General features: G+C 54.9%; 2 protein-coding genes across 2 annotated transcripts in view; both read right to left on the bottom strand.

Moving 5' to 3' along the window:
• WDR6 (WD repeat domain 6) overlaps window positions 1-1,368 on the bottom strand; it is a 9,161-nt gene extending 7,793 nt beyond the window's left edge. The window contains exon 1 of the mRNA XM_021070645.1: window positions 952-1,368. Coding sequence (XP_020926304.1) covers window positions 952-1,051 — 100 coding nt within the window. The 5' untranslated portion in view covers window positions 1,052-1,368. The remainder of the gene's footprint in view (window positions 1-951) is intronic.
• On the bottom strand, window positions 1,324-16,345 carry P4HTM (prolyl 4-hydroxylase, transmembrane). Its single transcript, XM_003132198.4, has 9 exons — window positions 15,971-16,345; window positions 15,664-15,745; window positions 6,590-6,780; window positions 5,639-5,735; window positions 4,139-4,301; window positions 3,400-3,585; window positions 2,579-2,669; window positions 2,251-2,374; window positions 1,324-1,732 (listed from the first exon to the last, which is right to left on the bottom strand). The coding sequence occupies exons 1-9, from the start codon at window positions 16,307-16,309 to the stop codon at window positions 1,512-1,514; spliced, it is 1,494 nt and encodes a 497-aa protein (XP_003132246.1). The 5' UTR covers window positions 16,310-16,345; the 3' UTR covers window positions 1,324-1,511.

Raw genomic sequence — 16,345 nt, 5'->3', positions numbered from 1 at the left:
AACTTGAGATGTCTGGTTTTCTTTGAGTAACAATAATCTTTTGTTGTTCCAACTAGCAGACCTTTTGTTGCAAACACTTCTATATATTCTGGCTTCCTCCTCCCCCCCTTCCCCTTGCCTCTTCAGAGCAGCCTTTCAGAGTTACCTAAGAAGCTGTGTTCTGGGCTTAAGTTCTTAGTTTTGGCTACCAGATAAAACATAATTCTTTTAGGTTGTGCACTTTTTTTCAGTTGATAAAACTCAGATCACCATCATTGGTCACTAATGGCTTTCAGTCAGGCCTCAGTGCTCCCCAGGACTCTGCCACCTCAGCTCCCAGGCGTCTACGTCCCCAGCCGACCCTCCTCGGAGGGGAGTCGGGGAGTCGTATATCAGGATTGCTGGACCCCAACTATCTTGGAAGAGGCCTCAGCCTACGCCTCTCCAAGCACTGGCCAACCTAAAAAGGTCTCATCCCTGGTCTCCCCACGACCCGATCAGACGCTCTTCATCCTCATTTTCCAGGGAAGAGCCTCACCTACTGCTCCTTCCATCCCCGCTTCCCCACCGGGCCACAAGCGTCCTGGACCCAAACCAACATGGGGGACGGGGGGCTTGTCGCCGACCTCCCCGCTGCGGCCCTCTAGTGAGGCCAGGCCCCCGCCCAACTCAGCGACGCGGCCACAGGTGTCTCTCCTTCCCCTTGCCCCGCCCCAGCCGACCGCGCTCCCGCGCATCTTTCTGCAGCCCAGCTCCCCTCTCCGCGTCACCTAGTTTATGAAAGGCCTTAGGAGCCTTTGTTTCCTAGGCTACTACAGCCGCTCCGGAGCTCTGCCATCTCCTAGGCTCCCGCCCGCCACCTGCCCCCCGCCCCCCTCTTCCTCCTCCTCCGAGCATCCCTTTGTTCTTAAAGCCCCTCCCCAGGCAAATGTTCGGTTTCTTCGCTAGCGCGCGCCACAAAATCAAGCTCACCCGCCAAAAGCCGCTCCCCCACGCACTCCAGACCCGTGACCGGGAGGAGTATGAGCTCCGAGGTTGCTCGCGGCCAAACGTAGTCTTCGTGAGCGTCCATGTCTACCCACGAGCGGCTGCAACTGCCACGGCCAAGAAAGGAGCAGAGATACCGCGAGAGGAGCCTTCCCGCGCGGCCCCGCAGCAGCTCTACAGCGGCCTTAGCAACAGGTAGCTGAGGCAAGGGCGCCCGCCGCAGAGGTCCAATGACGGCCGCCCCCCGCCCCCGCCGTCAGGCTGGGATTGGTGGGGCCGCTCGTGCCCGCCCCCTCACGTGATTCCGCAGCGCTCCGCCTCGCCCGGTCTCGCTCCCGCCCCGGAGCTTCTCCGCCCTGCAGCTCCAAACCGTGTAGTTTTATTTGTCGGGGCAGCATAGGTCTGTACACAATAAATAACATTGATATAGGAGCTATGTCCTAATCGTGGCTGGAGGCAGGGATGGGGCAAGACAATGGCCAGGCCTTTGACCTGCGGCTAGACAGAGGGACGGCAGGGCCCCGACCTCAGGGTGGACACTCCCCTCAGAGCTCCACACGCGCGTTGCGGTAGGCCCTGTCCAGGGCCCACTCCGGCTGCGAGTCGGCGCCACCTTCGCGGGCCAGGCGCGCCATCTCCTGCTGGAAGAGCGCCTGCCGCGCCCGGCTGGGGTCCACGTTGATCCAGTTGTTGGCAATCCATTTAGTTCCGCGTGTGACCAGGCAGCCCCCGTGCAGCGAGTAGTCGTCCACATCGCCCACCCAACCTAGGAGAGGAGGATGTGAGCAAGCGAGGGGACGGTAGGGACTCCAGGCTGGACTGACTTGAGCTTGTGGGCTGGCCTGAGTTTGGCCTCATGTAGCCTAAGTGCATGGCAAGGGTAGGCCCAGCTGCGCACACCTTCAGTGGCAAACATACGGCCCCAAGGCCTCCTTGGGGGCTCAGCATCTCTCTCCAGTGAATGCCTTATCAAGACCTCTAGCCCTCTGAAACCAGCTGCCAGGCCTGTCCACAGACCTTCCCAGTCTGGGTTACTGAGGGGCACAAGTCCCCAGCCCCAATGAGCGGGAAAGCTATGTGGCATCAGGGAATCACAGGGCTCCAGATAACCCAGGAGGCTGCACAGGTGCTGGCTGGTGAAGTCACTGAGGATGGCCTTTGGGAGGGACGAAGGGCAGAAAGCCACTTGAAGGACAGGCAGAAACAGCTCCCCAGGGTGGCATTCAGGGCTGAGTAAAGGGAAGCTTCTCGCAAGGCAGCCCTAGCCTGGCCAAAGTTCCTCACCTTGCCCATCAGGCAGGTAGTTGTACCAGAAGACTGCTGTGCCCTGACGGGGCTTGACACGCAGGTTCCCCTTGTCACAGTGCCTCCGAGTGTCACGGAGGTCAATGTCATCCTGAATCAGACTCTGTGGGCAGCAGAGTGATGGGGTTTACAAGCCATCCCTACTGTATGGCCAGGAGCCTAAGGCCAGGCAGCCAAAGGTGGCCAGAGGGACACCAGTGCTCAAGGGACAGTTTAGGCCTCATCCCAAGTCTGAAGGGGGAGGTATACACTACATTTGCCCAAGGCCCTGCCATCCCACCAGAGTAACAGCCGGGTTGGCCCTTACCATTTCATCATAGGTTCTGTTGTCTGCTACAGGGAAGACAGTCTCGCCCCCACCGGTGACGTTGTTCAAATAAAACAGCACTGTCATGTAGCTGTAAGGCAGGGGGGCTGTTGAGCAGGTCCCCATCTGTGGACACTCCCAGAGGCTTACCTGTGGGCAGGATAAGCTGCCCAGGTTCCCAAGGGCCAGAGGGGCAGGCTGGGTTTCGTGATAACAAGGGAGGTCAGTAGCAACACGTCCCTAGGCCATTCTTCCCACAAGTCTCCTTCTGGGTGTCACAATGTTTTTTGTGGCCAAAATCTCAGGTGCAGTTAGCTAAATTACATGGTCTTGACCAAGGGTCAGCTGGGAAAGGCAGGCTAGCAGGAGCAGCAAGATCATGCAGGGGGAAGGCTGGCTGCAACTGGCAGGGGCTAAGCCAGAGCAGCCACATGAAGATGAAAGATCTGCCACCACACCTTGACAGGGAAGGGGGACACAACTTAAGGGAGAAGCTGAGGTCTCTAGCAGTGGAGGCAGGATTAACAACCACAGAAGGGGGCAGAAATAATCAGGGGTCCAGACTTGCCCCTTGCCTGAAAGCTCTAGGGGCGAGTTTGAGTGTCTGTGGGTACCTCAGTCTAGCCACCAAGACAAGATAGCCACCCTTTTGGGCCAGCTGGTAAACAACTTGGGGGAGAAGTGCGGGTATCTTTGACAAAGATGGCCCAGCACTTTGCCAGCCACATACTAAGGGGCACACCCACAGGGCAGGGCTGTGCTTGTGTCATGGGGGTGCCTGACTGGGAACTGAAGGCAGTGTCCAGGTGGGAGGTACTTGCCGGCAGGAGGTCTCAAAGGGTACAGACTCGTTGGCTACCAGCTTGGTATGGGAGCAGATGGTCTCTGGGTACACAGGCCCGCTGTCCACATGGGCATGGTAGTGGCCTCCCTCGCCATACCGCACGACCTGCAGCGGCTCGCTGAGCTCCACGATCTCAGGTGACAGGCGGGTGAGGCGCAGCACCCTGGTGGGCAGCAGACATCAGCCTGGCAGCCCCATGCCAGGTGGCACCTGAAGGAGCTGGCAGGGTGGTCCCTGCCAAAAGCTCTCCCCCTTCCTATTTCCCCTGGAAGCCCCTTAAGCCACCCCAGACTGGCCCTGTAGGAACAGGAAAGGGTTACTCATGATGAGCCCTTTTTCCTGGATGCCAGAAACATCCACTGGGTGGGAAAGAGGAGACTTCCACTAAGTTGGGCAAGGGAGAGACATTCCCTCCAGGAAGGAGGTGGTTATCTAAAACCCCTGGCTGCTCAGGGGCAGGGGGTCCTGTGGACAGAGATAAGAGGTCATTTCTCTAATTAGCAGAAGACAAACATTCAGCCTTTTTCTTATCCCAAATGTATATTGTTTGCCCACAGTTAGGGTTAACTGGCCTTTGTTAATCATCTGTCTCCTAATGGGTCCCAATCCTAGTCTAACAACTGGAACTTAATCCTGAATTGGTTAATAGCCAAGGTCTTCAAGGGCCCTGGTGGTCCTCTCCCCCTGCACCAGAGAGGACAGCCTCAGGTGCTCACCTCTGGCGGATGGCACGCATGACGTGATGGGCACCTTCACCCTGGTACAGCCACGTGTGGTAGCTGTTACGCACCAGCTCACTGGACTCTGCTTTGTGGCTCCTCATGTACTTGTGAAAGTCCCGAAGGTCCATGTCGGAGAACTCCTGCAGGCTCAGCACTCCTGCACAGGGCAACCACCATCAATGCCCACCAAGCCCGTGGGGGGAGGCCACACTAGGGGGATACACCTTCCTACCTTCCCCTGGCCTTAGGCACTCGGGGGCCATGTGCACCCCAACCTGGACTTGGGTCAGATGAAGTTGGCTTCTGTCACATCAGGCCCTACAGGAAGACCCAAAAGGTTTATTTCCTCAGTTTAAGCCCTGATTTGGCCCCCAAAAGGATGAAGCCCAACCCCTTTTAGATTGACCACAGCGGGGTCTCTCCAAAGGAAGCTTAAGCCATGTGGCCAGGACCCTAGGCCAAGGACTGTCCCTGGCCCTCCAGCTTGGCTCTGTAGAGTGTGGTGGCCACCCTCCAGTCCTGTAGCAGGTGAAGAAAGAGAGCATTCAGTGCTGCTTTTGTCCAGGGCCATCCACACTGTAGTGGGACTGGTCCCCAGGAGTTCCCTCGTGACCTAAAGTCTTATCCTGAGTGGAATACACCTGCCTGCTGGATAACCAGTCCACCCGAGCAGAAAGAGCCAGGGCACCCCCCCAAATGAGAACACTCTCCCTTTTCCTGCCCAACCCAAAAAGCTGGGCTCTACCCTTTTGGGGTTCTGGAAGAGTAGCTGATGTCTTTGCTCCATGTTATCCTGGCTGACCCAAATGAGGCACTTTCATGCTTTGGCCTATTTTCCTCTGAGGGTGGGGGGGGCTCAAGGGCTGAGAGTCTGTCACTAGCTCTGTACACAGAGGCAGTAGCAGCATGATAACCCTCCAGCCACAGGTCCTGGCAGATTCTTCACTCTGCCACAAGGCTGTTCTTCCAAGTCCCATTTCCTCAACTGGTCCACACTTGGACGTGAGGGTGGTGACTACACTTCAGAGACTTTCTGAGGGTTATTACCAAAGGGGAGGGTGCTTACACAACATCCCTACCCACACCCACCCCCAGCAGTTAGCATGACTCTGAGTGGGTGAGAGGAAGGCAAGGGGACACCTTGGTTAGAGCAAGGAGGCTGACTGCTGGGCCAGACTGGGGAGAGGCAGATGCGAAACTGACCTCACTGTCCCTTTGCTTCCGCTCTACCAATCTGCCCTCTGTCAGCCAGCAACCATACCTCCTATGCTCCAGAGGCTGTCTGATGAAGTCAAAAGGGTCTCCAAAAACTGTCCTCTAGACTGTTACCAAGCCAAATGGCAAGGTCTAGCTCCTGCTCACCTCCCAGCCGTGAAGGCAAGGCTGGATCCTCACCTTCTCATCTCTGGCTACTCTACAAGCTGGGCAGAGAGGCTGCCTGGCTGGTGGGCAGGAGGCTCACGAGGACAGGTTTGTGGCGAGGTATGAGCTCACCATCACCATCAGGGTCAGCCTTGATCGCAGAGTACATCTCCTGAATGTTCTCTGGAGTCATCCACCGTCCATTTCCCAGGCGAGTCTGGGCCAGGACCTAAAGCACAAGATGGTGCCTCAGTGGGGGTGGCCCAGTGATGGAGTTATCAGAGCCCAGAGAGCTGCCTAGTTCTTTCTGTAGGGCTAAGGGTTCAGGTGACAGCACATGGGTGAGGACACAGGACAGAGCCTTAGGCCCCTAAGCTGAAGTGAGGGCAGGCAGAGAGTTACAGAGGCATGTGGGAAGGAGGCCAGGAAGTCAGCCGACACCTGAGGGCCATGACCACTCCCAGCCCCACTGGGACTCTGGCTTCTATGGGGAACACTGTTGGCTTGTTGGAGGCAGAGTGAAGGACAGGCCTATGTCCCGCCCAGATACACCAGGTGAGGTTGCTGGGGGGTGGGGGTGGGGGGCCAAGGCCTGTGGGCGAAGAGGGAACAGGCACCATGGGAAGGCCTGGTCGGCTAATGGCCTCCTTAGGGAGAATGGGCTCAGTAAGGCACTTTGTGTAGGCAAGGGACCCCACAGAAGCCTGAGCATGAGGGGCCTGCAGAGAGAGATGCAGACTTCTGGCCCCTCAGAGCTGCCATCCTACCCAGCATGAGTTCCGTGGGGCTCCTGGCAATGGCAACCAGGAATCCAGACCACAGAGAGCACACCACCTGGGAACTGTGGCAATAAATGCCAATACCCCCAGGTGGACTCTCCTGCCATTCTCTGGGGTTTCCAGGGCAACAAGAGGCTCTCCAGGGAGGGAAGGAGGACCCTGGGCCTGGGCATGCCCAAATTGATCTGAGATGGCAACTGACTCTTGGGGCCAGGGCTGAGCAGCACAAGTGACCTAGCCACCAGAAAGACAATTCTGGGTACTCCCCCACCCCGGTGCCTACTCCAGGCCCTGGGATCCCAACCTCACGGAGCTGCAGGTGACCATCATGGTTCTGGTCCAGCAGCTGGAAGAGGTCCAACTGGCTGATCTGCATTGTGCCCATTGCTTCCTCGTACTCTTCGGTGGGCAGGATCTGGCTGCGCTGTAACCCCTTCATCTGTGCCAGGTGGATGATGAGCCGACACTCCTCATCACTCAGGAAGCCAGGGACTTCTGCCAGAAGAGGAGGTGGGTGAGGCCAAGGACTGAGCCAGGACACTGAGGCACCCAGTACCTTCCTCTCTGCAGAGTACTGGGCTAATCCTTGTCCCCTGCTGGCTTGTCACCAAGTCAGGAGGACTTCACATACCCCTTTACATCTGCTCCCCAAGGTCGAGTTGTCCTGAAAAGGCTGGCCAGCATTTGGAACATGGGGCCTCTCTCTTTGATGCTGAGAGCACACACTTTTCTGAGAAAGCCAGGTGCGAGCAATTCACCCTTCCTGTCTCTGAGGAGCCCTAAGCACAGAGACATCGGCAACTTGGCCAGGGCTGCAAAGGACTGTGCTCCAGAACACATGCTCACAACCACATTCGGCTTCCATGAGTAGGTGACCCAGATGTGATGACACTGAGGACAGGACAAAAGCCCCACCCTTGGCCTGCTTGATCCCCCTCACCCCGCAACCCGGCAAACCCAGAAAGGGTGTGAGCGATCCACTTAGGGGCAGCAGTGCTGGACAATGGGTTAGACCAAAATGCTAATCAACAGTTACCTCCTGATGGTTTAAAAAATAAACAAACAAACAAGAAAAGTAAACTAGAAAAAGAAAAGAAAACACAGGCCCAGGTTTCTTCAGTTTATTAGGTGCCGGTAATTCACAGGCCCACAGAAGATGCCACCGACCTCTATAGGCTCCTGCTGTGTGCTAATAATCAAATGCAAACAGCCCAGGCCAGCACACAGGGGCCTAACCAGGTGGGTCCAAGCCCCTGGGAGCTGGGCAAACACTGGCCTCTGGGGTGTGGGTATAGCTCTATAAAGCCCCCAACCTCAGTCCACTGAGACCATGGCAGAGAAAGCAAGTGATGGATCGAGGGCTGTGGCTGCTGGTGGCACTGGTGGTGCTGTGGGGTGATGGCACAGCGGGGGCTCCCTGGGGCCCCACACGGTGCATGCCCATTCCCCAAGCTATGGCGTTGTGCCACGACATTGGCTACACAGAGATGCGGCTACCCAACTTGCTGGACCACGACACAATGGCCGAGGCTATCCAGCAGTCAGCCAGCTGGTTGCCCCTGCTGGCCAGGGAGTGTCACCCTGATGCGTGCCTCTTCCTCTGCTCCCTCTTTGCCCCTGTGTGCCTCGACAGGTAGGGCAGGGGCTCCCAGGTGAGGGTGGGGGCCTCTCTTCAGCACGGGCTTGCTCTGGCAGCTCTTCACTAATCATTGCTGTGTACCTATCAGTGCTGGGGGCTAACAGGAAGGTGAAGAATTGTTTTGTCAGGGTGATGCTGGCAGAGAGGAGCAGATGTCTGGGACAGCGGAGACCTAGGCAGGGGACAATCAATGGTGAGCAGCCTGGTCTGGATCCATAAAGCAACAAGGCTTTTTTTTTTTTTTTTTTTTGTCTTTTTGTCTTTTCTAGGGGCACTCTCATGGCATATGGAAGTTCCCAGGCTAGGGGTCTAATCGGAACTGTAGCCACCGACCTACACCAGAGCCACAGCAACTTGGGATCTGAGCTGCGTCTGCGACCTACACCACAGCTCATGGCCACACCGGATCCTTAACCTGCCAAGCAAGGCCAGGGATCAAACCTGCAACCTCATGGCTCCTAGTCAGATTTGTTAACCACTGCGCCACAACAGGAACTCCAAAGCAACAAGGCTCTTAAATGTTGAGGGAGGGCAGGTGAGCAGGCTGCTATAGGGCAGCGGGCCAAGAACCCCTCTCCAGTAAGGTGTGAAACTCTGCCCAAGGGGTCCTGGCAAGAGATGGAGCCACAGCCCATCAGGTGGCCTTTTCTCTTGAGTCCAGCAAGGCTGATTCCTCTTTCCCAGCCTAACCCACCCCATGAACAACTTCAGTTTCTTCTTTGCAGAGCCAGGGCCCTTCCTAGAGCCTCAGGGAAGCCATGCCTATAGCAGCAAGAATGGGCTCTTTCAGAACATGAGGATCATGGGCCCTCTTGCTCTTTGCCAACCTCAGCCCTGGCTAGAAACTGCCAAGTCTTGCAGGGCTTTCAGGACAAGAAGGCCCTGCTTTCTCCCTCCTAGATGGGGAGTGAAGGCCCAGAGTGCAGGGCTCCTCCCACATCCCTCTTCCAGGCACTAGCCATCTATCAGAGCTGGAAGGGGAGGAGAACTGGAAAGCTAGAAAGCAGCCTGGGCCAGAGGAGCAGTGGATGTGGGGATATAAGTCAGAAGCGCTAGGAGGGAAGATGGCGGGCACAGGGCTAAGATTCCAGCAAGCAAGCTAGAGGCCCAGCTGCAGGGCTGCTGCTAGGTGACCAGAGTGTTGTTGCCCAGCAACCATGGAGTCACTGGCCAGTCCTCAAGCTAGGAGCACCAGAAGCCCCCAGCATGGAGTCCAGGAACCCTGGTCCTGAGCACCCACCATCCCCAACCCTTTCCCTGCCCTGCAGGGTCATCTACCCATGCCGCAGTCTGTGCAAGGCTGTGCGGGCCAGCTGTGCGCCCATCATGGCCTGCTATGGATACCCCTGGCCAGCCATCCTGCACTGTGGACGCTTCCCTGCCGGCCACAGCCTCTGCATGGCTGCCATCTCCAACGGCTCCCACTCAAGCTGCCTGCGTGAGTCTCTGCAGGGTTTCTAAGCTGGTCGAGCCCTTGCTCGGCCCCATGGGCTGAGCCCAACCCATTCGAATCACTCCTGTGGGGGATCAGGTAAATGGGTCTCTCTGGTGGGAAAGAAAAGGAATCGACACAGTGGCCATCTGTCTCAAAAAGGGTAAAGGGCAAGGGGGGAAGTGGGAGGGATCCTTCTGATGGCTCCCCTCCCCAACCTGGGGCCCAGCGGGAGGCTCACTCAGCACACATTCCCCCCCACCCCCACTCCACAGTGCCGCGTGCCAGTTGCAGGGACTGTGAGTTGCAGGACACCCGCTCATCAAAGGAGGTCCTGGACACGCTCTGTGCTAGCGATTTTGGTGAGCCACTAGACAGGCCCCTTATACCCCCTTACAAGTGTCTTCATTCCTGCTCTTGGGTTGGTGCTAAGAGAGAAAAAAAGAGGGGATACCCAAATGTTATGCCTGGTTAAAACTACAAAATAAATTCCTTTAATAAGCATGGGACATTGCTAAAACAACATTCAGGAGTCCAGGCCTTCTCCAGGACCCTGACTGCAGGAGCAGAGCATGACAGGAGGGTTTGATTCACCAGGTGGAGGGGAGGAGGGGGACACTCAGAGGGGCCAGGTTCATCAAAGTGCCCCTCTGATCCAATTCAGCAGTGAAGGTAAGGCTCTCCCGGCTCAACGGATCATCCTCAGGACCCTCAGACTGCAACCTGGACTCACGGCTAGAGGTGCTGAAGGTGGGTCCACTGCCCCCTGGGGAGCTAGCGCCTACTCTGCGACGGTGGCTGCAGCTGGATGCCACGTGCGTGCACAACCTCTTGCGTGGAAGGCATGCTGGGACGTACGTGCTAAGTGGGGAGGTGCAGGGTCACCTCTGCTGCTAACCACGGCCTATGCTTGGAGCAGAGGCCACCGAAATCTGCACCTGGCTGTGCGAAGGTGGCACCATCACCAGTGCCCGGAATAGAATGTAAAGCAGGTGGGGGAGCCTGCGATACAGCATTAATAGCCACAGCCTCTGCAGTGCCCAAGCAAACCACGTGCTCCCCTAGATATACATAAAACCCTCTTTCTGCTGCCTTCCATGGATATTTGCAGACCAGAGTCCAGAGAAGTTTCAAGGCTTACCCAGGATTGGCACAAGCAGGATGGAAGTTCACTTCTGTGGTCAGAGTCAGGGGCCCCTTCCTGAACCAGTAGTGCTGTCTGGAAAAAGGCAGCCATATTTGGTGGGCAGACATCACCTTTCTGTTCTTCCCAGACCTGGGATGCCAGCCTGGCTGATGCCATGCTACTTACTGCCCACAAGCCCTGGCACCCCAGGCTGAGCTTCAGGCAAGGCACAAAGCCTCAGGCTGTGCTTACCCAGGCATGATGCTGCTTGTCAAGGCCCAGACAAACTCAGTTATATCTTTCTGATCTTTACTGAATCCAAAGTTCTGCCAAGTTGAGCCCAGTGGAACAGCAGGGGGCGGGTGCATGCAAAAAATTGCATTAAACTGCTTACAAACCTGAACTAACATGCACACACAAATTCTTTCCCTATTTCTGGGCTTCCAGTGTTTGCCAAGAGAGCACGTGGTTTTATGTAGCTGCTAAATTGTTTTTTAAAGCTGAAAAAATGCATTTGGAAATCCTATGACAAAGCAGTCATTGTTTTAAAATAAATTTTGTGTACTGGTGTCAATTACTTATTTATCTTAAATAAAAAATTTTTAAATTTAAAAAAAATTTAAAAATGAGTTCCCACTGTGAGCAAATGGGATTGGCGGCGTCTCTGGAGCACTGGGACACAGGTTCGATCCCCAGGCCAGCTCAGTGGGTTAAAGGATCTGGCACTGCCACAGCTGTGGCCTGAGCCACTCAGATCTGAACCCTGGCCTGGGAATTCCATATGCCGCAGGGTAGCCAAAAAAGAAAAAAAAAAATTTTTTTTTTTAATTGTAAAAGGAGTTCCCACTGTGGCACAACGGGATCAGCAGCCTCTTGGGAGCACTGGGATCCAGTGTTGCCACAGCTGCTGCTTAGGTCACAACTGTGGCTGACTCCTGGCCCAGGAACTCCAAATGCCGAGAGGTGGCCAAAAAAAAATTTTTTTTTAATTAAAACAAATGTTTTTTTAAAAAGGAAAAAACCCCAAATTACTCATTTACTTTAAATATTTGAGAAAGTAAACTAAAGCTCTTGCTGGCTCACTATAGGTGCCCCCTGCTGCTCTTGAAGAGGATACTGAATCAGGGGCTCCTGCCCAGGGTGGTGATGGAGGCCTCTCTGAGCAGACAGGTGCTAGACTGGCTGCTACCCAGTAAAAACCTCCAGCTGCTGGACACACAGCCAAATCAAATCAGACCTCCCACACACGCAGCTCACCTTTAAGGGCAGAGGTGCAACTGACAAATAAGTACAGAAGAGTTTCCAATGATGCCAAGCGCTGAGAAGAAAGGCAAGCAGGCTGACACCACAGAGTGCCTGGGAACCTCCTGAGACCAGTCTGAGGTCAAGAGAGGTCTCTAAAGAGGGGAGGTCTGAGCAGAGGCCTGATGGGGGTGATGGCACCCTCCCATGGGAAGAGCCAAGCCTGAGACTGCTGGTGGAGGGAACTGCACATACAGAGGTGCCAAGGTAGCAATGAGCCTCGTATCTGAGAATCAACAGAGAATGAGTAGCAGGTGAGAGGAAATGAGGTCTGAGAGGTAAGAGGGCCGTGTGGTGCCAAATGAAACTTAAGACGTGAAATGGGAAATCTGAGAAGCTTTTAAGAAAGGGAGTGATAAGATCTGATCTGCTACTTAAATACAAAATGAATGTGGGGTGGAACGAGGTGGAGGGAGAAGCGAGCCACATGAGAGAAAGCAGCATCCCCAAAGAGATGACAGTGTCTCAGAACTGGAACACCTCCATTCTGAACTGAATGGGATGAAATCTGCAACCGACTTTTTTTTTTTTTTTTTTTGTCTTTTTGCTATTTCTTAGGCCACTCCCGCGGCATATGGAGATTCCCAGGCTAGGGGTCCAATCGGAGCTGTAGCCACCGGCCTACGCCAGAGCCACAGCAACGCGGGATCCGAGCCACGTCTGCAACCTACACCACAGCTCACGGCAACGCCGGATCGTTAACCCACTGAGCAAGGGCAGGGACCGAACCCGCAACCTCATGGTTCCTAGTCGGATTCGTTCACCACTGCGCCATGACGGGAACTCCTGCAACCGACTTCTGATGGTCCAAACCCTTGGTAAATGCCTACCACAATCAAGCAGGTATCTGCGAGAAACTCATAGAGTGGGGCCTCTTGTGGCCCAGGTCCCATTGCAAAAGGTCTCTAGGAGCAAAGGTGGGAAAAAGGAAATGTTCCCCAAAGGGAAAGGCTGGAGGTTACCTGGGTATTTCACTGTGAAGTGGTGAGGTTCCCTTCCACAGAGATGGAGGCGCTCTGGTGTAAAACCCAGTCCCACTGCCCCAGCTTATTAAACCCTGAACACCTATCCCTTGAGCCCTGGCATTCTGTAGGGAGTAGGCAGCAGTCACAATATGGCAGAGGTGGCAGAACCTACAGTAGGCGCATTCTCCTCTGGCCCTGCCTGCCACTTTAGGGCGGCACTAGGTGGATGGACAGGCAGGCAGAGAAGACAGACAAACAATGCTCCTTCTTGGGGTAAGGCTTCCTCCTTTGGATCATCCGACACTATGTTTAGAAACTGCTCCTTCTTGGATCCCTCCCCTCTGCGGTTGGCCTGTCTCACAACTGGACTTTTTTCTGAGGGGTGGGTGTTAAGGGCCACACCTGTGACAATATGGAGGTTCCCAGGCTAGGAGTCTAATCAGAGCTACAGCTGCCAGCCAATGCTACAGCCACAGCAATGCAGGACCCAAGCCACATCTGTGACCCACACCACATCTGACGGCAATGCCAGATCCTCAACCCACTGAGCAAGGCCAGGGATCAAACCCGTGTTCTCACAGATACTAGTCGGGTTTGCTACTGCTGAGCCACGAGACGAACTCCACAACTGGACTACTTATAATCACTGATCTCTTCATTTGCCTCACCCCATTTCAACAAGCAGCAAGCCCCAAGACTTTCTGGGTAAAACGTGGCACATTTTTCACCAACAGACTCAAAGGTAATGTAAGAGTTTTTGAGGAAATGAGGGCCACAAGGAGCCTCTTGCTGCAACTGTCCAATTCTAATCGGGCCCTTTGTAACTTGTCTGCAGAAACAGAGCCACATTTGAGGGCTTAACCAGAATCAGTTTACCTTTTGTCTCTTCTGCTTCCTGTAATGTACTCTTGGTGACTTAGCATCTGGGTTTCTCATTCTCTGCTTTGTAGGACTTTGATGCAACAAGCTGCTTGTTAGGGGGTTAGGGTTAGGAGTTACAGTCTCATAGTTCACTTAACATATGACTGAATTAAGTATACAGGTCCCAAAAAGGCTGATGAGAGAAAGCACACCCACTTCAGTGTACCTGTTCACAGCAATGTGGTAATGGGGAGAATTGCTCCCTTTGCCTGGATCACCTGTTCCTTGACAGCCACCTGGGTTGATCCTACAGCTCCTGTGGGTCTTTGCTCAAATATCTTTCTCAGGAAGGCCTACCCTGGCCACCCTGTTCACATTATCAACCCCAGGTGAAATTCTGCCTTACTTGTCCGTGATCACTTAGCATCATATGACACACCTCATGTATTCACTTATTTATTATCTCTCTCCTCATTTGAATGTCAGCTTCAGGTGTTTTGGTTTTGTTTTCCTATTTCGTCCAATGTTGTGTTCCCAGCACCTAAACTAGTGCTTCACAGGCTTCAATATTATGCAACAATGATAATAATAACAACAATAAGGAGCTCCCGATGTGGCACAGCAGAAACAAATCCAACTAGGAACCATGAGGTTGTGGGTTCGATTCCTGGCCTTACTCAGCAGGTTAAGAATCTGGTGTTGCCGTGAGCTGTGGTGTAGGTAAAGATGCGGCTTGGATCTGGCGTTGCTGTGGTTGTGGTGCAGGCCAGCAGTTGTAGCTCCGATTAGACCCCTAGCCTGGGAACCTCCATATGCCGTGGGTGCGGCCCTAAAAAGCAAAAATTTTCTTTTAATTAAAAAAATAATAATAACAATAATAAATATTTTAGAGCCCTTCCAACAACTGGACTGACACCATAACCTATTTCCCCTCAAATAGCATACATGTGAAATCATTCTCACAGGTCTAGGCATTATTCCTAACCAGGGCCCTCCATCCTAGGGGTAACAGCATGTGCTGAGATGCTCTGCTCTGGTTTCCAGTCCCCTCCTGAAAGCCCCTTAACCACTCCATCCCCCAGCAGCCAGGAACACTTCAGGACGGCAGATGTGTCACTGAGGCTGGGTACCCAGGACTGGACTGGGTAACCTGCCCCAAGCAAGGTCATGGGTCTGGGGACCTCCATTTTGTTGACACTGGTGCTCTTTGAAGGCCTTAAGAGGCTTCACAGCTAGCACACTGGCTTTCAAGTGCAGGCTCTGGAGAAAGGCTGCCTCGTTCAAATCCTAGCTTTGCCCTGAACTAGCTGTGTGAGGCTGGCCAAGCAACCTCAGCTCTCTGTGCCTCACTTTCTCACCAACTAGCCTGACAGCGGGATCTACACTCACCTCGTAGAGGAGTTGTGAGATTTAAATGAAGTGATCACATGCAGGCTAGCATATAACAAGAGCTCAGAAAATGTGAGCTATGAATCTGGTTCCAAATGAGGTCACCCTGGAAGGTGACCTACTGTAATGGCTGAACATGAAAATCCATCCTAAGAGGAATCCTGGAGTGATGGCAGCAAAGGCTGGTGCCCTTGTGGGGCGGGTTTGCAGGCACCAGCTTATCCACACTTGAATAGCCTATTTCTTATCAGACCACAGGGCCCACTTTGGGAGGACTTCCCTTCAGAGGCCAGGCAATCAGCTAGGACCTGGTTAGCAGTCTCTCTGCCCCTCCCCCTAATCTAAAATGTGACAGAATTAACCATGGCAGCGAGTATCCAAAGGCAGTTTCAATGAAATGTTTAGACACTAGTTCTCCCTCACAATGCCCAGCCCTGTGATGGAAGGATCAGAGAGTTGGAGTCACAGAGGGGAGTGTGGAAAGGTCACCCTGTCACTCTATTGTGGAGGTAACAGGGGCAGGAAGTGGGCAACCTGAGTGGAAAAAAAAGGGCTACTTTGAAGCAGCCATTTTCAAAACATAAGTCACGTGCTCAAATGAGCCTCAAGGCAGCTACCGAATCGAAGGCTCTGGACCTTCCCAGGGGCGCCCAAGGGGACTTACCGAAGAGCAGCGGCTTGAGGCTGAGGGTTCGGATGAAGTGATCCCTGTCGGCAACCAGCTGGACCTTGCGCTCATGACCCACCTAAGGGAAAGCGGCACAGCGGAAAGCTGGGGAGCCAGGCCGCAAGGGCCGAAGGAGGGAAAAGGCGCCCCGGCCTGGAGCCCGGGGGTGGGCCAGCGAGTAAAGGGGTGCGCGCAGCACGACCCGAGTGGCGCAGGTGCAGTATAGAGCCCCGGGCACAGCGCCAGCCGTCACGGGCTAGGCGGTGCAGGGCCTGTAGCGCGCGGCGGCGGCAAGAAGCCTCACCTTGATGCCCTCGAGCCGGGTGAGGGGAGCCAAGGTTGGCGCAGGTCCGGGGCTCTGGGTGCGGCGCTGGGGCCCAGGGTCGCTGCTCTCGTCACCGTTGCTGTAGTGTACGAAGAGCAGCAGCGCTAGCACGTTGCCCAGGTACAGATGCACGAACACCATCAGCACCAGAAAGTAGGCGCGCGAGCAGATGCCGCGGGGCTTACCCAGCGGCCGGACCGGTGCATCCTCGCAGTCGCCCAGCCCGGCCGCTGCTCCGACCGGCTCGCGCGGGGGTGGCGTCCACTGCGGACTCGAGTCCTCCCGCCGCGGGCCTGCGGCCGCCGCAGCTGCAGCCATAGCGCCCAAGTGGCGCACGCGCCAATGGGAGGGGCC

This window comes from Sus scrofa, chromosome 13, assembly GCF_000003025.6.
Source record: "Sus scrofa isolate TJ Tabasco breed Duroc chromosome 13, Sscrofa11.1, whole genome shotgun sequence".
Taxonomy (NCBI): Eukaryota; Metazoa; Chordata; class Mammalia; order Artiodactyla; family Suidae; genus Sus; species Sus scrofa.
This window is presented reverse-complemented; position numbering and strand designations above follow the sequence as displayed.

What these genes read in the sequence shown, in the direction of transcription:
- P4HTM (XM_003132198.4), bottom strand. Translation starts at nt 16,309, where the DNA reads ATGGCTGCAGCTGCGGCGGCCGCAGGCCCGCGGCGGGAGGACTCGAGT. An exon ending in GGCTGACCCTGATGGTGATG is followed by an intron (nt 4,302 to 5,638) that starts GTGAGCTCATAC and finishes TGCCCTGTGCAG; the next exon opens with GAGTGCTGAGCCTGCAGGAG. An exon ending in CTACCTGCCTGATGGGCAAG is followed by an intron (nt 1,733 to 2,250) that starts GTGAGGAACTTT and finishes CTCCTCTCCTAG; the next exon opens with GTTGGGTGGGCGATGTGGAC.